A 22,652-nucleotide genomic window follows, 5' to 3' on the forward strand; every position below is an offset into this window, starting at 1 on the left:
GGGACGAGATCTCGCGAGATCGAATGCCGCGAGATTGAGTACGTTTATATAAAGGCAAAAACTCTTTATTAACTGGAATATTGACAGAATAATACATTACATGGCGCACAGTCGAATAAACACGTGCAAAACCCTGAATATGCTCATATTCATATTTAAAAACCCAGTCAAAAGGTACATGAAATACTGTTCTGCGCATGATCTATCCGCAAGGAATCTCGGTCATTTGTGTCCTTGGGCAAGACACTTCACCCACCTTGCCTAAGTATGAAAGTTGTGAGAGTGAATGGTTGGTGGTGGTCGGAGGGGCCGATGGCGCAGATTGGCAGCCTCGCCTCCATCAGTTTACCCCAGGGCAGCTGTGGCTACAATAGTAGCTTACCACCACCCAGTATGGTGTGAATGAATAATGCAATGTAAAGCGTCTTTGAGTGTCCAGAAAAGCGCCATATAAAACCAATGCATTATTATTATTATTATTATTATTATTATTATTATTATTATCAGTTGTGGAACTACTCTCCAGCACTGCTTCTCTAACCTGTAGTTACTCTCTCAACTTTTTAAAACTTGTAGATTTAAAATGCTTCATGGAGGTTCTGTATTGTTGTCTTTATGTATTGTGGTGGAAGCTGAACGGGGAGAACAGGACTCACAGAAACTGAAGAAATGGAGTGACAGGAGTGATGGCTTGATGAGCTGCAGGTGGAAACAAGGTGAACCAGCAGGGCGGAGCAACAAGACACTTTGAGCTCACAGGGAAATGAAATGAAAGGGTTCGATCAAGTAATTATCAAGATATTAGAAACAGGAAACACAGTCGAATCTGTGTAAACAGCTATACAGAGACAACAGACAACTCTGATTACATGACAGAATGTAAGAACATGGAAAAACATTAACCATCACACTATTCTTTTTTTCTTTCATTTATTTTTTTGACAGGGGGGCAGAAAGTGAAAGAAACAAACAAGTGACTAGACAAGCTGACACCAAGAAAAGGGGGTGAAGAGAACGAAAAGAGTGCATAAATATATATATATATACATATATATATATATATATATATATATATATATATATATATATATATATATATATATATATATATATATATATATATATGATAACATAGACATTGTATTAAGTTGGCCTACATGGCACTTTATTTTGAAAGAAAATCCAACAAAGTCAAAAAGGAAATACTTTCTCTGTGTTTGATTCCCAATCAAGATGCTCTGGTAAGAAATCACTTGCTGCAGGAAGTCTGAAACTTCTGCAATTACTTTAAATTCAACTTTTGAACTGACTGTTTGGACTGATGAATGCTTTACGTTATGGGATGAAAACTGTACTGAAACGCAAAACAACACAATTTACAAAATGCAATTCAAAGTGTGATTAATTGTGATTAGCTATGGAAATAATGCAATTAATCATGGTTAGCATTAAAACACTTAAACTGAATAGGATAATTTTAACAATAATTAATTTAAACACCAAATTTTTAAGTCATAAGAGAAATACTTTTTACTCTTAGTTGATTATCTTCTAACAACAGTATATATATATATATTTTTTTTAGCTCTAATTCATTTTCAAAATATTCTAATTGATTAAATGTTTTTAAGTTCTCCTCTCTCTGATCGCCTCATTAACTGACTTTCCTTTGAAGGTGCCGAGTTTCAACCCAGTCGCACTCAGGGGAATGAAAACTAAACAAAACACAAATTTCTTTGCAATGTGATTTTTGACCACAAGATGGAAGCAGAGGCTTATTTCGTCTTTAAGCGGCTCGGTCACAGCTGAGAACTGAACCTCTTTGAGATGCTGTGGAGGGAAACAAACTTTCCAGCGTCTCCTCCGGAGCAGCTGAGCACTGAACCCAAAACACCAGTAAACCACCGTAACGGCCAACGTGACCTCCAGCTGCAGGGTCGCGGCTTCCCAGAAGGGCCTAAAGGGCCTAAAGGGCCGGAGGTCAGAGGTCAGTGGAGGGACAACGCTGGTTTCAATCTCTGGACTCACACCAGATTTCTACAGGAGAAAATGATAGATGCTGTTTGACTCCGCCATCACCACCGGCACGGGCCTTCTAGCAAGGCACCTCAGCAGCCTCTGTTTCCGGTCAGTACGGTTCAGTATATAACATAAATAAAAAGGATTTCTCTCTCAGTCTGATTTAATCCCATTCAAACAGCAGTCTAAGACCTGCTGTTTGACTAGTTCCATGCATGTGGTCAAATTTGCAGTCACTACTTTTTCATCCTCTGGTTCCTCAATTTTCAAGATGAAAGCTGTAATTATGCTGAGAGGAAGAGGTTTTTTTTCTTTTCAAAACAAGGATCCAAAACCCACCAGCGCTCCTGTTATTGTGAGATGTGTACGCCCGTAAAACAGTGATACACTGTCAATAGTTTCCCACAAATCAAAGATCACATTTAAATACACCATCTAGTTTCTCGACACACTTTTGAATGTATGCAAGTAGAAAAATTCAGGATCCAAGCTTTTTCTCTTTATTTCATCAGACGATCAGGTGAAAGTTGCAAAAATAATTGATGATCGATGGACATGCGTTTTCCAAATGTACACTTTATTTTAAACAAAAGTACAAAAACAAACATCAGATATTTACAATACTTGCATGGCAATGTTCACTTTCTTTGGTCATTCTTCCAATTTGATGGTTTTGCACAAGGTAGGCAATGCAACAGCAGCTTGGAGGTCTGAGATTATCACATGCTGAATGGATGACTCAACCAGACGCTGAACAAACTACTTAAATTAATTATATCTTTTTGTAATGTCTGCAAGCAATTTATCAATGGTTTAAATCCAAGATATGAATTATGTAATAGTTATTAAATTTGCCTACCAGGATATATAGTCTCGTACAATATAAATAGCAAAAAGAAGAGTCAAATTCACATACTTCACAACTACATCTTGGTCTTTTTTTTGTTTTGTTTTGTTTTTTTTCACCCCCAAATTCATTAAATGCTCTCCAAGGACCAAAATCCATGACATGTACAGCTGCACGTATTCCATCGTATTCTACACAAATCTGACATGAAAACATGAACCCTAGTGCACGTCACAAACTGAACCAGTTACAGGTAGATTTTCCAAAAAAGAAGGCAAACATATAAAGGCTACTTCGAGACGCGCGTCCCGTCCGCTCCGTGCTCTCCGTCACAGACATCAAGCTACATGACAATCGTACCGCAACACTGAAGGAGCACCAACGGACCCACGGCCTCCACAGATAAATTAAAACATCCTTTCTTTACAACAGGCTGAAGGACAGTTTCTCACGTAACTGAACAATGGCTTTTTTTTTTCTGCAAAAAACAAAGAAAAGAAATAGAAATATTGTGTGTGCAGCCAAACTAAAGCCTGGAAAATAGATTCAACTGTGCTACACGGTCTCCAGATGATCTACCTGCTTGTGTTGTACAGTGGTTATGTCAAAAGTACAGTACACGCGGAACAAACCGAGAGGAAAAAAAAAAAAGATAAAAATGAACTAATTTTGTCATTTTTCTCACCTGGTTACACAAATTTATAACAAAATATTAATAATGCAACAGCAAAGAACTTTGTAACACATCACCTACTTCCTGCAATGCAACATGGAAATCATATCACCGTCTACATCTAATGCCAAGTATACCAACGTATACCTTTAGCCCTTTCATTGATTTCATCTCAGATTCAACATTTCTTTAATGCCTGAATGAATAAATGGATACACTCACAACAGATTTAGCATCATGACACTGAAGGCAGCGGCCGTTTTGACTTGTGATGGCGAGAAATTAAGAAGCGGCGATGGCGGCGGTGGAGGGACCCCTCCGGGCCTGCTGTCTCCGAGGGGCCCCAGGGTCGAAGACAGACTAACGGAGGTCTACACATCCTTTCAAGCAAAAGGCAACTGGTCTAGAAGTAGTTTTACTTGCATCGACTAATGAAACCCAAACAAATTTAGCATTTTCTCATTTTCCCAAAATCCTTTCTAACAAACATGAATCCTAATAGTAGACGAGTTTACACATGTATCAGTAGTGCAGACAAGTTATGTATATCACATACAGTATTCATTCTTTTTTTTTCTTCTTTTTTGTTTTAAGAAATGGAGGGGTGGGGAGGGTGGACTGACAGGCTCGGGGGATGTTTGGATATGCATTTTAGTAAAATTCTCCCTGAAACCAAATCCAAACTGTCTTCATCCGAATGTACGCTCTTTTTGTTTCCCAAAGACAGAGGTGAAGAGAAATGTGCAAAAGTTCCACGTTCTCACTGCAAAAAGAAGAGATGGAACAGAGGTTATCTGAGAGCAAATGGCAGAACTGTTCTGTGAGCACACGGCGTAAACAGATGATCGTCTCTCTACCTTTCACATCCCCGCTGAAAGAACGCGCTTGCTGTTTCTTTACACCTCGGCTTTTTGGCTGTTCTCCTCCACCTTCTCCTCCAGCTTCTTCTCCTCCTCGGAGGAACCGTTCTCCTTCTCTCCGGTCTTCCAGCTTCCCTGCCTGTTTGGGTTAAATACTTTGTTAGGTGACGTCCTAATAATGCCTCCTCGCAAGATCAAGAATGATTTTGTTCACCTAGGGAATTGATAACCGACCTGAACGTACAGATTTGGCATTTGATTGATAGAAAGACCTTGACTGATCTCTCTGGAGAAATTGTGATGGTCTTTGTCTATCTTGCTATACTTCTTTATACTTCTCAGAGTTATATATATTTAATCCCCAAGTATCTCAAGGAGCCAGATTCAGATCTTTAGCTAAGCTGGAATTATTGTGTGCGCTTGTTCACATTCTAATGTAAATGAAGCTGCTGTGACCCTGAAGTGATCACACACACACACACACACACACACACACACACACACACACACACACACACACACACACACACACACACACACACACACACACACACACACAGTCTTGTATTTCTATCCTTGTGGGGACCGTCCATTGACTCCCATTCATGTCTAGCCCCTAACCCTGACCCTTACCCTAACCCTAACCCACACCACAACACAGCCTAACCCTAAAGAAATGTTTTTGCACTTTTACTTTTTTCAGTAACAACAACATGGTCAAGAAAACACTGTTTCTCCTACTTAGGACCGGAAAAAGGTCCCCACAAGGCACGTCGTTCCACGTTTTGCTATCCTTGTGGAGACATTTGGCCCCGACAAGGATAGAAATACGAGAACACACACACACACACACACACACACACACACACACACACAGGTCCTGTTAATATGAATGCTCCATCTCAACACGTGCATGTCAATAATCAAGATGTCCAAACCTTGATCACATGACAAAGAAAGAACCAAGAGTAAAAACCAGCACATTATATCTGCACTGCAGCTATGTGTGGAAACAGTGCAATCTGGAATCCATTTAAAAAAAAACAACGTGCTGTAGAGTTACAACTATGTACTACATATAATTTATCCACAAAGGCCTGCATTTTAACTGTTATCTGATTTTCCAGCCATGAATACAAAACACCGCTTTTGGACAAATGCTCTGGTTTTGCTGTGCTCCTATTATCAATAATTCCATATTTGTACACAAAGTTCTGTTTGATCAAACAACAGCGAACGTGCAGACAGAAGATCTGCTGCCAGGTGGTGTTTTTCCAGGGTAGTCTCTGAGCAAACATGCATTGTCTGCTGTGTATTCAGTGTTTTGCACTAAATGGGAACGTGGAGGCGACGAGAGCGACAAATGGTGTACTGCAAAGCTTTTATATGTACCTGCTTATTCCACAAACATATCTGGATTTGAATTATTAGAAGTATCTCTACACAACAGCATCTGCACAGTTTCAAATGGAAGCTCTTACTTAGATTTCTTCATGTAAAGCCAATAAGCCAGGCCTATAACGGCGGTGGCGATGAGGACGCCGACCACGACTCCAACCACCACCTTGGTCTGGTCGCTGTCATCCGACTGGTCTGCAATAAAGACAAAAAAACACACGTTTAAGATCATTTCTGTCGAACTCCAGCCTGGGCTGCATGTCGGGAATGAAGGAAAAAAGCCTGCAATGTGCCGGAGATGCATTGATGAATGGACACACCCGCACTGTGCATGATTTACACCTTAATGGCAGATATCAATAGTACAGTCAATTGGATTATCAGGATGTCAGGATGCTGGTGGCTCCGTTCCTCTCACTCCTTCAGATCTAAAAGAAAACCCCTGGTCTCGACACTGAGTTTCCTGAAGTGCACGTTAGGGCAAAGGTAAACACCGTTTTACGTAGAGGGCAACACTTTGCTCTGAAAGTCTTCATTAAGTCGGACCCATCCCATCATTCTTTCCTTTTACAAGCAAGAAGACTATTACAACTTACCTTGTTTATCCACTCTCACTTTCCAATTTACTGAAATCAGATATGAAATAAAATTAACGTCCAACCAAAAAGGAAAAAAGGAAAAAAGAAAACAAACTTTGAAGAATTACTCTAATACTACTTCTACTCTACTTAGGCATGCGAGTAGTGCAAAGAGGGAAGAGATTAGATCCAGCATCCCAACATAAACACACACACACAGCGAGCGGGAAAGGAGATGTGAATAATGAAATCCCAAACACACAGGAAATGAGTCAGCAGAGAGAGGAAAAGGACATCAGTGGAGACAAAGTGCTGAGTGCATGCATCGATTACAACGTGAACAGCCACCCAAATAACAAACCCTGGAGCTCAGAAGGAAAACAACCCAGATTAACCAGGATTAGGCTTAATTTTTACTTTTTAGATAATCAACGTGTGATTTGTGACAAGAAAATGCTTTTTTTTTTTTTTTTTTTTTTTTTTTTAATTTAAAGTGGGGAGTTTAAAATGAAGGGACATCAGATAACTCAGTAATAAACACAACATTTCAATAGCATTAAAGAACAAGCCTGAAAATACAGGAAATCCAGAACTGATTCTAATTTATTGCGTCGTTATTAGTCTGTTAGTTTCACTAAATGCCAGTTCGGCTTTTGTTGCCTATAAAAATACATTGATTTATTGTTTCTGCTCCAGAAAAGATAAGAAGCAAAAAAAACAGACACGTACTGCTCGTCGAGCAAATCTAACTGTATATAATCTGTATATAACTGTTTATGATCTTTAATTTTAAGGTCTTTTCTATTTATAAAGCATTCAAAGAGGTCTGAAGACTGAACACATAAAAGAAGGAGGGACATCCCTTAATTACATACCCGCTAAATGTTATCACGGCATATAAACATTGCACCGAGTCAGCATGCAGACAGGAGGAGTTAGAAACCAGGAGAGGAAAAGGCACGTCGAAATGCAGATTACTGAGTGGAAAAGAAAAACACAAAGAACGACTACAAAGAGTGGAGAGTCGGGAGGACAGTTCTGTCACTTTGTACTTACAAGATGACACATTTATAGGTCTGGTATCGCTGCCAAACTCATTGGACACTGTACAAGAGACAGTTAGATTTGCCGAGGGCACAACTTTGATCTTGTGTGTAATCATCCCATCCACAAAATCACTTTCATCAAGCTGGAAAACAACAGAGACAGACAGACAGAGAGAGACACTGTCAGCATCTGACGGAGTCGAGCCCAGGCTGGACTTCTTTCCACCACTAGGGGGCGATGTTGCCCCAATGAGGGACTCGTCTTTTGCATGACAAAGAAGCAGCGTGTGTGCCTGTGGGATATAGACTCCAGAGTCTCAAAGGAAAACCCCAGACACAAAGACAAACTGCCAACACCCTTTTTTCACATCCTCCACATGTACAAGAGAATGTGGTGATTCTGTAAATACCCATTACGGAGCTTTTATTCCAGTCTTAAATTATTCTCTCAGAGAACAGGCTTTGAAGACTTCAAAAAAAAAAAAAAAAAAAAAAGACTGAAATGTTGTGTAAAAAAGTGTTCAGCCTCAGAAATACATTGTTCTCCAGTGACGGTGCTCTGTGGATTGATTAATTCTCCTGTTCAGGTTGAAGTTGAAGGACATTCTAGTGGTTGGACACAGACTGAAGAGGCTGGGGGGAAAAAAAAACAAAAAAAAACGAAAACAACAAAAAAAACCCAGAACAAAACAGTAGCCACCATCCTGCACACACACCGCAGGTTCAGATGTAATTCACTCTGCTTCACTGACTGGCTCTGCTATCAGTGTGCACGCAGGTGCACCGCAGAAACAAAGGAGGGGGAAAAAATGTTCCATTTAAAAAAAAAAAAAAAAAAAAACAGACAATTTTCGTCTTCATGACAGTCAGGTGCAAAATGAAGTGTTTGAGCCTGAGACGGAAAACGAAGAAATTTACTCTTTCGAGAGACTGAGCACAACTGCCGGGAAATGTTCGGACCAGATAAGTTCAAAAGTGTGACTGAGAAGGGGGGGGGGGGGGGGGGGGGGGGGGGGGGGGGATACTAACAGTGCGAACGGCGACGAGCGTAATCACTCACTGTGGAGTGGCGAGCAGTAAAAGCAAAGCAGAGACCGTCTGGGGAGCAGAACGGGCTCCCTGAGCTTTAATCAGACCCTCGTATCTCTGTTGATGTTATTCATAGGTGTGTTGTAAGCAAATGCATTTCAAATTTCAACAAGTTCACCAGCGAAGCAGCGATTCTCTGAAGGTCTGCTGAGACCTGCTTCAGCCAACAGCACCAGAACCGAGCAGAACTGGAAGACGGATGGATGGATGATGGATGGACATCAAGCTGCTGTAGTTTCATATATATTACTGCCACTGTTCGTGGATCACAACCTCGCTGTTCTCTTGCAGAGGAAGATCCCTGTCAGAATGAAAGCTGAAGGCTGGCAGCATCGATTCAGCATCAAAAACAGGCTTTAGAGGGAACGTGGACGTAAACACTCGGAACATAAGTTGAAATCTGCAGTGTGCATCAAGGAGAGGATGAGAAGGAGCCGTGTGGGCTCGTGTCAATATCCTTTTTGTTACCTTTCTAAATAAATTGGAGCAACAGAGCTGCAAAACACGGCGGTTAACAAGCACAAGGGGGAAATTCCTCCTCGATCGCCTGTCACTGTGAAATGGGCTCGTCGTGACATGATGGCTTACAGCTGTCCCACATGACAACGCGGATCTATTCCATCCTTCACTTACTGATATTAAATAAACTATTACGGGTTCACATTCTGGAACAATTTAGAGGTTTTGGAATGGCTTATTCAACCCAAGGGCATACTGCAACAACCGACAAAACTCTGTAAAGAAGCACGACAGGACCTTCAGACTGCAGCTTTAACATTAGAATCACTGAGCTTAAGAAACCAAAGACGTATTAGTCTCAGCATAACGTGTGGTACAGTCCACCGCATGAACTTAGATGTTTTCAGAGCTGTAGTTATTGTGATGCTATTCTATTCATTGATTCACACACAGCAAGAAATCCAGGTCTACTGCTGTTATATTGCTCAGAAATCACAGCATTTATTTGCTAAAGGAAAAAGTTTGAATAAAGCAGCTGCACATACAGGTTCTGGATGTACCCTGCCTTTTGTTCTCCGGGATAGCCTCCAGCCCCGTGAAACAAGAGTCTAAATAAAGCCGGCGGAGCAGAGAGCCAGATGGATGCTGCTGTACTGTACTCTTTACTCAACGGGTGTTTGATTACGTTACAAAACACACTCATGGCTACGCACTGATCACACGTGTGTTCGGATCCCACAGAACTGGGAGTTAACTTACACAGGGCTTGCAGTGATTTGCATGAAGCAGACACTGAAAACTCTGTTCGGAGGGATAAGTGGTTGAGTTTAAATAAAAAAAAGAGGCCCCGCATTTGAAATACGGCATCCCTGCAGTGTGTCGGCTTTTCACGCCTTCGCTGCGTGAGGCAACATAAATCTCTCATAAGTCTGATGCAGACACCATAAACAAACTTACCTTGAGTAGCAGCACGTATATCGACACTTTGCCTCTGGCATTACACCGGATTCGATTTTGTTCTAAAGGCATCCATCCATCTGGAGGGCTCTGCATTTTGGCGTATTGGGAATCTGAGAGAAGCGAGCGCTGCCTGGAAGGTTCGCCATACCTTCAGAAATGAGCTCATCTTATGGTACCTCAACCACAGCTGATCACTAAGTACCTTCAAGACTTTGCACCTTTGTAAAAAGGAAGTAACGACAATCTGGAGAATGAATCCACTCACTGACAATGAGGTGACAATGATGATATAATTGTCACTATTAATGAACACATTTTCCTTCCAAGGCTTTTCTAAGGCTTGACAGGATGTGAGGTACGTTTTGTGCGCACAGATGTGATGAACTTCGACACACACACAAAAAGAAAAAGCTTTGAAACACAATGAATAAATGTAAGTTAAATTATATAAAGTGGATTTGACCTTTATAAATTGCAATAATTATCTGTGAATGCATTCCATGTACTCCTGATGGAGAAGGAGCATTAAAGGTGCGTGCGTGTGTGAGTGCGTGCGTGTGTGTGTGTACATACCAATGTGCCATTGATGCTCCAGGAAACGACCGGCTTGGGAAAACCTTCAGCTTCACAAATTAAGACTTTATGAAGACGGTCGTCGCTGAGCTGCTGAGACAGCTGTTTGACGGCGGGAGCACCTGCAACAGGACATCCGTCTTCAGCGACACAACCCGGCAGGGACATTCACGAAAACCTCCAAAAACAACGGGCAGAGAACGGCTTTGGCTGGACGGATGATTTGATATTTTGGGGAAATTCATTTATTGGCGTTCCTGCCAAGATTTGGATGAGATGATAAATGCCACGCTCATCTCAGTTTGATAAATCTGAAGCTGCAGCCAGCAGCGGGCTCCCTCAAAACTGCAAACGAGGAAAAACAGCAAGTCTGGTTCCGTCCCAAAAAAAAATAAATCCCATCCACACCTTCAAACCCAACCAATTACCCCGCTTTATCGAGTCTGATCTGGACAGAAAACACGTTATGATGTGAACTTATGTAAACCACAACAACTGGCTGAAACAGTATGCATTTATTTTGTGCCGCCAGTCTGGATTACTCCTTTCTGTATTAATTTAACTGCGGCATGTGAAGACGGTGTAAACTTTTACCTCTAGCTATTGAGTGTTTTTGTTTTTTTTTATTCTGTTACCTTCAACAACCAGCTGGAAGGAAGCCTTTCGACGGAGCGGCCCCATCGTCACCTCACACTCATAGACGCCAGACTGTGAGTAAGTCAGCTTGTTAAGGTCGGGCTTCTTCTCCATCTCAGCACCATCCTGGATCAAATGAAGAGAATATCGCTGCCGTCAATAACACCCACAAACTTTGCTTCACTGATTTGAAAGTGGTTTTATAAGAGATTGCTTTTACCTTTGTCCAAGAGACCTTTGCTTCTCCGGAAGAATAAATGTTAAGATCTAGAGGCAGGCCCTCACCGGCACGCTTGACGATCTTCCCAGAGGGGCTGAAATTGATGTCTAGGTCTAAAAGGAGGAGACGATGGTGGAAAGATGGTTCAGAGGCTTGATAAGTGTGGAAACATTTCTGTTGTTAACCATACAGCCCCACACTTGGCTCACAGCCCTGCGGATGCAGCTTATTAGAGGCCGAGCAGTTGACACAACACTTTCCCCAACAAATCACAGGAAGACAGGCTGGCAAAGAGAGATATTAAGACTTTCTTTTCCACAACAAACACTTTTCAGTACTATTGTAACAAAAGAGATTGCACCGGGAAATGGAAATTACACTGAGAACGGCGCAAGCAGAACTCCGCTTTATAGAAAGATTTTTGTAAATGTGTGTGTTTTCCTCCTTACAGTTCACTGTGATGTCCTCAGATGATTCCATGCTGGGGTCGTCGATCAGGGAGCATTTGTATTCTCCGGTGGTGTCACGTGAGACGTTGTTGATGGCGTAAGTGTCGCCATCTTTCACTGTCACCACTTCCCCCTTCAAAGACACGAAGGCCAGGAGTCAATTCCACAAACGTCTGTGCAGCCAGACAACTTTACGAACGTAGAATACGATGTTTTTCGACCCAAATCTCACCAGGCTGGGGCAAAGCGCGAGATGAAAGAGTTTCCAGATCATTTCCAAACAAGGCCTCAGTCTTCTACTTGTTTGAAAAATCTGAACCACTGTTATGTTTTCTCACCTTATTCTCTCTGGGTTCATTTCATACTGATTTCATACATGTTGTGCAGAGTGAATGAGTAATAATTTGGCCAAATTATGTTGTCCTAACTGGGATTTTTTTTTTTTCTTTTTTGCTTTATGTTGAATTGTTCTGTGGAACAATCAAAGTCTTCATGAGGCGCTGACTGAACACAGCACACAGGTCAATATTCCAGTTGTTCTAATAAATATTAATTAAGAAAAATTAAAGCACAACTATGCAAGATTTGCTGTAGCGCTCCCCCTACTGGTCTTCTGTGAAAGCTCACTGTCGTAAACGTTCTCTGCATCAACCCCCAACCCCCCACCCCACCCCCACCCCCGCGTGCAGAGAGCGTCCCACTCCCGTTTCCTTTTTGTCCGCTTGTCAAAGTTTTTTCCCGTCTTTTGGTTCTGCCCTCCGTGAGCACCTAAGGGTGGCGTTGCTAACGCTAGCGAGGGTTGTTTTACGCGCTTTTATCCTTGTACTCCCGTGTGAGCGCCGTAAAGTAGGTTTGTTCTCGCGAGATGTTGTCGGGTCCGCTCCTCTGAAATTGTAAGTGCTGTTTTCAGGACACAGACCCCGGGGGGAGGGGAGGGACCGGCGAATCACCGTGACAAGTCTATGTTTCCCCCCACAGGGATTCTGAAACACATTTATTGAGGTAAAAAAGTTGCATAGTTCTGCTTTAAAGTAACCAGAACTGCTATCTGTAGTGCAGGAGCTTTCTCAGTGCAAACCTTTGGTAAAAATGAGGCACTGTAGCATTTAAACCACATTCAGTCCTCAAGAGTTTTACTGTCCCAAACCGAAAACTCAACTAGGTCAACCTGAATCTGGCACCGCTTCTCGTTGTGAATTTCATTTCTACAAGTTAGAATATGTGGGAAATTAGAAAAGACCTTTCTGCATGTCAGTCTCGTCTTCTTCCATGAGCTTTATTTTTTATTTACCAGTCCATTCACCAGAACAGCTGCAAATATTGTGCAACATGTGTAACCTTCACGTAACCTTCACCTCTTTATAGTTAGTGCTATGCAATGTACAATATTTGAGTGTGTGGTTGTTGCTGCAGTGCAGGGAGATCTGGACTTTAGAGCTGACTGAGTACCTTCAGGTGGAAGTTGAAGCCGGTCGGCGCTGGATTTCCGTCTGCCTCACACTTGAGAGTCACGTTGTCTCCTTCTACCAGCGGAGCCTCGGCGATGACTGTCAGAATGATGTTTTCTGTCGAGTCTGCAGAAAGAAGGAGACACAGGGTCAGAGAGGCGAAGTATGTAAGGTTAGAGGCGCGTAGCAAGTGGGCCGCGCTGCCCTGCCGGCTGACTGCAGGCGTCGCGGCAGGCGGGCGACGGTGTCAGCAGGCTGCAAACTTTGCTGGATACGAGCGAGTGTGAAAACCAGCAGAGGAAGCGGCTGAGCGGCTGTCATAATCTGAGGCACTCAGCTAAACAATTCGTTCAGAGCTCAATGTTTCTGCTCCATCTGAGGCAAACTCTTTTAAGAATCTCCTGTAAGAAAGTATTCCAGCACCGATAAGTTCTGCTTGGAGCTTCGCCGAGACGCCAACGTCAATATTTAATGTTACCTTCGCTATGAATCCCACAACAGAATTACAGAATCCACATCGCATTTTTCAACTTTCCCAAATCAAAAGATGTTCGTGACTTGACTGGAAGCAGAAGGATTACAGGAACGAGCATGAATTAAAAAAGTTCCTGAGAAGCAACGTGCTTCCTGTGAGCCTCCTGGTCTTCTTACGGGTCAGGAGCTGCTGCCGCGGGATGTGATGCTAAAAAGGTTTGACTTCCATTAAATATTTAGCACGGTGTTCCCTCAGACTGCGTCTTTAAATCTTAATGTGATCGTCGATGAGATTCGGAAGCTGTTTACTTAAAAAAAATACACACACAGAAGCAAACTATGGAAATAGAAACTATTTCAATACTTTTAGGTATCAAAATGTTTATTCTTCCAAAGGTTAGAGATGTTAGAAGCTAAAACAAGCCAGGAGTGATTATTTTCAAAAAGACACCATCTGCTTCTTTCCAAACCCTTGTAGAGAACATTGCATTTATAGCGTGTGCTGGAATGAGGATTTTCCTTGAAACGCAGAGTAGCGATCCAGTAAACACTGTCATATGTGTGGATTAAATGTGAAGTTTTTGACAGCAGTGGGTTTAGCAGTAAGATTAAAAAAAAATGCAACAGATCAATCATTTGTTTAATCAGTATGAAATCATTAAAAGGAGACAGATTTTTAGCACAGCTTGATCAGCTGTTTCCACTCTATAAGATCACCATCTGCTGGATATCATGTTATATTTAGCATGCAGACATGACAGACGTATCACTCTGTTCCACACACAGAGGCGCACTGCCTAAAAAGGCTAAATTATGCCTTTAAGGCTTTCAGTCCACGCCGCTGGGTTTTTTTTGTTCTTATACAGAGCTAAAGGTGGCTTCAGTAAATCTTTCTTCCTGTGGCGGGTAACATTTTTGTGCAGCCTGCAGGAGCACTTTCTCTCATTCATGCGGATGGAGCACGACTTGTTAACAAGAAAATGAAGGAGAGGCTTTTCTATAAATCTGATAGGAATGAACCAACAGGGACAGAAAAGCCCACTCCCTGTGAGCGGATCAGTCGTACGCGCCGCGCTGCTGGTGGCGAGCGCCGTGCTTTTATCACACGGCGCGTGATAAGCTTGTTAGCCCGTGTAGTAAAGCCTCCAGGTACACAGGCGCCGAGTTGTTACAGAAACAAAACACATGTGTAACAGTTGTTTTGTTTTTTTTTTTTGCTCGATCCACTTCTATGGATCACTGCATGACGCTGTGAGAGCGATCGATGTGAGCAGAGGTCCTAGGAAAATACTCGGGCCGCAATATGTAAGAAATATGCCTGATTCCGCTGCAGAACCGCTGAACGGTGGGAGAGTGTTTCTATCAGCCAGGACCGAAGATGATAACTCCATTTTAAAGGGTACGCTGCGACAGGGTATCGACGTTTCGTGGTTCCTTACTTTTCAGCGTGTTGCTGTGTACTCTGGCAACAGACATCTGCAAACAACAGAGAGACTGTGTGTGTGCGTGTGTGTGTGTTCAGCGGCTCACAGGTGATGCTGAAGGTCACCGGAGAGGACAGCAGCCCCCGAGTGCTGCAGGTGAACTGGGCGTTTTTGTCTTCCTTCTCGGCGGAATACTCGAGCGTGGAAGTCGTGGTGGAGAGGCCGGTCACAGGGTCCACCAACACAGAGGTCTGAATGGAAATCCCTGGACAGGAGACACACAAACAAACAAAAAAACACACAAACACTGCTTGAAAACCCTTAACGAGGACAGGTGGAACCTGGACATGTGGCGATCACAACACTGCAGCCACGATTCATCACAGTAGAATCATTTACAGCCGCTGTCACAGAAGAAAGCAGTCAGCTGGTGTAATATTCATGAGTCTCATGTTTGGGGTTGAATTTTAAAAGCAGAAGAAAGACGAGGTGAAGCTCACTGTTTCCGTCAGCCAGCAGAGGTTTGCCGTTCTTTAACCAGGTGATGTTGGCAGGTGGGTTGGCGTCTCTCGCAGTACATGTTCCCAGCTGTGGAAAACAAAAGACGTGAGCCTCGAGAAACAACCCAACATGAGGAGGAACCACACTCCAAGGACAAAAACCCCATTCATCTCTCTGGCTGACCAAACAGTAAGTGAGGGAGCTCCTTCACTGCCGCACATTTATGGACTTAAGAGTTTTCTACGCAACAGACCGTGAAATGCCCAGAGCATTTCTAAAGCCCCTCAGATCCTTTGGGTATTTTAATTGAAGTGGGGGGGTGGGGGTGGGGGGTGGGGGGGGGGGGGGGGTTCTGCTCTTTAGTAATTCATGAGAATCACTTCAAAGAACTCATTACTGTAGTAACACGCATGGTTTCTGTAAGGCCTCAAGATACCTCAGCTCCAGTCAGGACTTTGCCTCGATGATTCGCTGCATAAAATAATGTGAGTTTAAGCAAAGTTTGTGTTTAAAGAAGGCTACCTTAGTCAGCTTGCCGATCTCCAGATCCTTCGATTGCTCAGAAATCTCCAGCTCTGTGGGGAACTCTGGAATGATAACAATAACAATGGGGAAAGACTGCGTTAATCCACATGGGAAGCCAGCCGGAGCGCTGCGTTTGTGTGTCAGTGGTCCAGTGGACCAGTGGACCGCACTCACTGTGGACGACCACGTTGACCGGGTACTCGGCGATGTCGGCGCCCACCACCTCCATGCAGGTGAAGGTCCGCTGGTCGGCCAGCGTGGCGGCGGACAGCAGCAGGCTGGAGTTGGCAGCCAGACTCACGCGGCCCTTGTACTCGTCGGCGGCGCTGATGGAGACGTTCTGGTTCTTCTGCTTGACCAGCAGGTCCCCCGAAAGCCCGTCTCCTTTGTCCTGGAGAGCCGAGAACAGAGAGCTCGTCACCCATCGCATCGCCTCACCCCCCCGTGTCACACGGGGAGACGGACGCACGGTCGAATGCACGCCACATGCACTCAGACGGGGCGTGGCTCAGACGCCATGAGTGGGTGTCGAACGGACGTCGCCGTTTCAAAACCGCTGACCTCCATTCTGACTTACATATTTCCATTTAGTGATGAGGACGTCTTCCGCTTTCATGGCTCCATTGTTGCACGGGATCTGGAGCGTCTCGCCGTACAGGCCAGTCACCGTCTCCAACGCAGCCACTGCCACAGGAAGAGGACAGACGGACAGACAGACAGACAGGCGTTTTCAATTACGTTTAAAAGAGGGCTAATCTGGCCCGCACCGACACAGCGTGAATTTCCCCGAACGAAAATTGAAATCCGTCATTGTTCTGAATACTTGAACGTCTTCCCTTCTGGAGCATATTTGACATTTATCAATACCACTTAGTGTTCGCCCAAACACACACAGCAGCATGGCAGTTTCAACAGACTTCTGCTAATTTTACAGCTCCCCCGGCTTAAAGGGGAAAGAAAAAAAAAACAAAAAAAAAAACAATAACCTTTCCTGTCCTAAATTTCATTGAGAACATCGCCATGGAGACAAAGTGCTTGAGGGGGAGGAGAAGAGTGTCAATGGCCACCATGAGGGGTGAGAGCCAGAAGAGGCTGCCCCGGCCCGCTGAAAATCAGCTGCTGCTCAGTTTATCAAGCGCTCAGATTTACATTTCTGATACCTCCGAGTTCAGGCCGGGGTAAACCTGACAGCCGAAACCCAAAACAGTGACCAGACGGCGGCCGCCTGCTCATCCAGCCACAGAGTCGAGTCTGTTTATTTACAAGAAAAGCCCGAAACAATGAAGATGTTTGATATTCTGCGAGCATTCATGCCTGAAATTGTCTGATTACACTCACACGCACGGGAACAGCTGCACACAATAATGCCGTTTCTAAACTTTTACTCTCACTTTCCTTCTTAACTCGGCAGACTTTGAGAGGCTTCCTCTGAGTGGAGCGGCGACGGAGTGAATTCATTTGCCGTGTGCGTGATACTCATTTGAATCCGGTTTGAATGAAAGTAAATACTTGTGCTATGGTTACCATTGTCTGGAGGAAGACAGAGTAACACCCGGGACCCTGAGGGCGCGTTTGCTCAGTTGAATGCGAAGTTCAGAGGTGCACAAACGTTTGTCTCAAACGGGGTCTGTCCCCTTTCCCACATGCTGAAGCACCACTAGCGGGGGGGGGCTCATCTTCTTCTTTACAAACAGGTAAAACTACTTCATGAAATAGTGGTGTAGCGCTGTGATGCGGGACGTAACCAAACAGCCGTCCCGGTGTCGGCGCGGCCTGCTGTTGTTGCAGCCCTCCTGACACTCGGCCCGACAGGTTCACTCCGCAACACTTGTCACTCATCGTTTCTGAGCTGTCAACACAACCCGGTCTGACGCTCAACCGACCGGCACTCTGAAGCCCGGCTGTAAAGTCACAACAGCAGCAAAAGAACACACAAAAAAAAGAAGAGAGAGAGAGAAAACAGGACAATTTAATAATAGGGTTTTAAACAGAGCGTGCTTCATTGCTCTGCTGCCTTCAGCTTGTTTTCTGTTACTGCCATGAATTCTGTGTCTTTTGGCTGACTTGTCTCACTTTAAGAGACTAGTTGGGCATTTGGGAAATAAATACACTTCTCTTGCAGAGAGTTGCACGACATGAAGAGATTGATGAGACGCTTGCGTTTGTGTGTGTGTGAGAGTGTGTTAGCTGATCGTGACGCTACCGTCAGCAGATCGTTGACTTTCACCAGCTTGAAGACCAGAGAGGAGAAGAAACTGTTGGTCTGGCGCCGTCCGAAGACGACCACGAATAGTCATGTTGTCTGTTTGCTCTCTATGAAACAGTCTGAGAGCTGCAGGTCGAGTGTGTGCTGAGGCGGATTCACTGCTACCAGCTTCATATGAAGAAGAAACAGTGCTGAACGATGTGTTCAACTCACGGTACACAACTATACATTCAATTGATGCTCCTTTAGCTCTGTTCATAAAACACAAGAATTTATTTAGCACATTTTAAGAGGAAAAATGAAACATTTAAACAGAGCAGAGGAAAAAAACTAAGCAATAAACTGAAGTTTAAACTTTATATTCTGTAATAACTCCTCATATATTTTGCAATGAAGTGTCTGCAAAGGTTGAAGGATGAAGTGCAAAACTTTTCACTTTCTTCTACTTCTTGTTTTAATGTATTTTACAGGTCTTATTTTTTTCCATCACATATGAAAGTGTGAAATGGTTTTTAGTCATTACATGTATGTGATAACGGCACATTATTCATACGTAATCTATACTGAACAAAAATATAAAGGCAACACTTGTTTTAGCTCCTATTTCTCATGAGCTGCACTGCAAGATCTAAGATTATGAATGCAACAGGCTCATTCTCTGAAGAGTCTGTAAATTTGAGTTAGTGAGCACTTCAGAGCAGTCGGCACAGGAGAAGTGCTCACGAACACAGATTCAGACACATTTGTGAAAATATTTGAGAGAAATAGACCCTTTCTGTACATAGAAATCGTCTTAGATATTTGAGTTCAGCTCTGCACACATATAGTTCATACATCTCACTCCTCTTTTATAATATTAAAATATACGGTACATACAAACATTTATTTACATGATTTACATCAAAGCAAGCACAAAACAATAAAGCCGTGACTCCAGTTCTTCCTCCTCACAGAGGCTTGTTAGGTTAATATCATGAATACGTTTGGACTGTGATACTGTTTAACACAGATTAAATACCGGTAATTTATTGACACAGCGAAGCTTAGTCAATATTCTGACCTGCTGTTTTAAAACACACAAACGCTTTTATAGTGGACTTCCTCCACATTCCCCTCGTAACCTGCGGCACAGGTCTGACTGGAAGAACCAGCTCGCTTCACACGGGTCTCATCAAAACACAAAACCCAGGTGTTTTTTTTTACCATCTCAAGTTAATTTGAGCCTTTTGACTTCACACTTCTGATGTGAAACGAGGGCGTTTAATTTGGAATTCGATATAAAAAGTTTCAGCATATTGAGTTTTTAATGACTCACTCGATTATCAAACAAACTTTATTTATGAAGCTCTTTTCATGTGCGATGAAAATGAAGCGCTTCACAGAAAGGTTGATGCAGTTCTGACAGGAAAATGAAGAAAAGGGAATATAAAAGATGCAAATGACTAAAAGCGTTTAAAATTGATGCTTAAAACTGGATAAACGTTGAGATAAAATATGATTCTGACGACATAATTAAAGACTGGGCTGAACATTTTTTATACTTCCATGTTGTAACTATGCATTTGGCCAGATTGTGTCAATGAAGACTTTTATGAACATTTTAATGTTCCCTTAATTTGAAATGGCTCTTTGATTGTGGGAGGATAGTTTACTTTTCAAATATTCATGATGTGATACTTTTCTTTTTATCAAGTGTTCCTGCATTTTCATTCCAATAAATCTTTTTTTGTGTACTGTATTTCAATAAATACCGGTATTCAATGAAATCTCACCTCCTGTGCTGTAATCTGTCAGATTTCTGCCACACATAATGTGCTTTATTTGGATTTTCTTACCACACATCAAATGAATCATTGCTTTAACAAAATATGAGCAGTGGTAAAACTATTTCTTGCAGTTTGACAGTTACATTTTGCAATAATCTGCAGTTTATATGTCAGTGTGGAGCCAGAGCCTGCTGCCACTGGCATCTACCAGCTACTTTATGAGCATAAACCGAGGCCCCAGCCTGGCTCAGTCTAACCTGCAATATGACTGTTGGTAATTCATGTGTTTTGACCTTTCACAGTGAAAAAAGCCAATAAAAGTACTTGTGAAAAAGTGGGCTATTTTACAAACAGCCATGATGGCTGAAACCTTTCCATTTGTGGAATCACACACACACACACACACGATTGATTTGGATTTGAATCCACTTCATTTCGGTTTTTAATCTTTTTTTTTATTTGTTCAAGAATAGTTTAAGTAACCTTGGGTGGGTGAGCAGAGTGAGCTTCGACAGAGCTCCCTCAAAACCACAACGCCCGCAAAAATGAGCAAGAATTAGCAGTACCGGAACAACTCCAACACAGGCGCTAACAAAGGGCTTTAAAAAGCTGTGTGAACATCTGAGGTGGTTGAAAATTATCCCCGCTTACAGCTGTTTCCACGGAGCGGCTCATGGGAGCATCCAGGCAGACGAAAACCACACAATAAATAAAAAGCCATGTGAGACAGACACAGCGCCACCACTTCACCCACAGAGATACCATCCCTGAATTTAAATAAGACCGGGCGACACTTAATGCTGACAGCACGGGACAAAACAAATCGCGCCGCATTTCAACTCCTGACAGCCGAACCCAGAATTCCTCGCCAAACACAGGAGTAAGCTGCCACTTGTCAACTGAACTGAGGCGTGATTGCAACCAGTTCCTGCATTGATTCGTCTCCTTGTCACTAATTTACCACACCTGAAATCTCTTCCCTCATATTCTAAAGTGATTTAACAGGATTAAAAGCTGCTTTTTCTTTTTTTTTTCTTTTTTTCACTCAGAATCAGGGGACGCAGTGATTAGTCCCGGAAAGTGATTTTGCTTGTTGGAATCTGTCAGCTGGTGTTTTACCAACATGCAATGCTTTTGTTGAGTTTTGATTTCCACATTCATTCCTGAATCTTGCAACATTAAATCTGCAAAAGACAGATAAAGGGGGCTGCGTATCTCTCAGGCCATCCAGCTTTATCTAAGTTGGGGTCAGATAAAGCGGACTGGAGCGGAGCCCGGCTGCTGACAGTCACACTCACATTCGAGCAATTTTCCATCCCGTCCAAAGAGAGATGAAAACCGCTCACAAAAACTTCTCTGTCCACTCACAGATCCGTCGAGAAACCTGTCCATCCGCAAGAAACCATTGAACATGCTGTAAGTTTTCATACCGGGCCTGTTGTGGTGCTGTACAACAATAACAAAGAGAAAGATAGGAATCTCAAACCACGGGATCTGGGAGCGTGAGGCGTCTGCAGTTCTCATGGGAAACGCACAAGATCGAGCCAGAAAACTCTGAGCAGCATTTCTACTCTTTCATCCAGAAAAAAACCAGATGCTAAGTGAGTTTTTCACAATAAAAAAATGCAGATTTCCTCGCTGAAGTTGTCGGCTTTTTGCAAAAAAAAAAAAAAAAAAAAAAAAGTAACAGTTGTTGAAAATGATCCAAACCCGTTTACACGGCAATGTTTCAAGTGAAAATCCATCATTTTTTTAACATTTTTGTTTCAGAATAGTTGAGCATTGGAAAATTTTCAAAAATGTCCATTTATGTGATAACAGAACCGGAGGCAGTTTTCCTGTCGAACCACTAGTGGGAGCTGTTTGTTTGTTTCTGTCATGAAACTACACACACAAGCATCCAGGGAACTACAACACACTACAAACATTAACAATGGCAAATACATGGGAATTTGTACGATCAGACATTTTCTAAAAGATGCGCTTTCAGTTGTTCTGAGCACCATTTTTTTTAAAACCGACGTCCAAAACGCCATTAAAGTTTTGTGTTTCTCTTGAAAACGTTGTCATTTAAACGTGGGCTTCGAGCCACTTAGTTAGTTTTCAAATGTATGTTTCTGACCTGTGTGAGAAGACCGAATTCAAGGAACATGCGAACGCCACACAGCCTGGAACCGTGGACATTGTTTCTACGAGTTGAGATCGTAAACCGCTTCACCACTTTCAGCCACTTCAGTTTCAGAAGGATTTTGAAATATTTGACACAAAAAAAAAAATGCATGACACTTGATTGATGCTTCACAAAGACATTTCTTCCTTTCAGTAAACGTATCTATGGATGTCTTTACCTTGGAAATGTAAAAATAACAAATGAAAAAGTGAGACAAAACACAATAAACTATTTTTTTCCCATTTTCAAACCTGCATTATCTGCTTTTTTTGTCATTGCTGTGAGAACAAAGACATATCAAGCCTTTTTACCCCAAAACCAATGACTAATG

At 42.7% G+C, this 22,652-nt stretch overlaps 1 protein-coding gene across 2 annotated transcripts in view; it reads right to left on the reverse strand.

Moving 5' to 3' along the window:
• Positions 1-2,575: 2,575 nt before the first annotated feature.
• LOC115400564 (CD166 antigen homolog) overlaps positions 2,576-22,652 on the reverse strand; it is a 62,617-nt gene continuing 42,540 nt past the window's right edge. The window contains exons 2-16 of one of the 2 annotated variants that reach the window (XM_030108540.1): positions 16,757-16,863; positions 16,354-16,570; positions 16,177-16,241; positions 15,654-15,741; positions 15,260-15,418; positions 13,257-13,381; positions 11,808-11,940; positions 11,359-11,471; positions 11,138-11,264; positions 10,503-10,624; positions 7,432-7,564; positions 6,394-6,423; positions 5,881-5,992; positions 4,397-4,538; positions 2,576-4,302 (exon numbers count right to left, since the gene is read on the reverse strand). In XM_030108540.1, the coding sequence (XP_029964400.1) occupies positions 4,436-4,538; positions 5,881-5,992; positions 6,394-6,423; positions 7,432-7,564; positions 10,503-10,624; positions 11,138-11,264; positions 11,359-11,471; positions 11,808-11,940; positions 13,257-13,381; positions 15,260-15,418; positions 15,654-15,741; positions 16,177-16,241; positions 16,354-16,570; positions 16,757-16,863 (1,634 nt within the window). In that variant the 3' untranslated portion in view covers positions 2,576-4,302; positions 4,397-4,435. The remainder of the gene's footprint in view (positions 4,303-4,396; positions 4,539-5,880; positions 5,993-6,393; positions 6,424-7,431; positions 7,565-10,502; positions 10,625-11,137; positions 11,265-11,358; positions 11,472-11,807; positions 11,941-13,256; positions 13,382-15,259; positions 15,419-15,653; positions 15,742-16,176; positions 16,242-16,353; positions 16,571-16,756; positions 16,864-22,652) is intronic. The other variant, XM_030108541.1, reaches the window with a different exon arrangement.

This window comes from Salarias fasciatus, chromosome 14, assembly GCF_902148845.1.
Source record: "Salarias fasciatus chromosome 14, fSalaFa1.1, whole genome shotgun sequence".
Taxonomy (NCBI): domain Eukaryota; kingdom Metazoa; phylum Chordata; class Actinopteri; order Blenniiformes; family Blenniidae; genus Salarias; species Salarias fasciatus.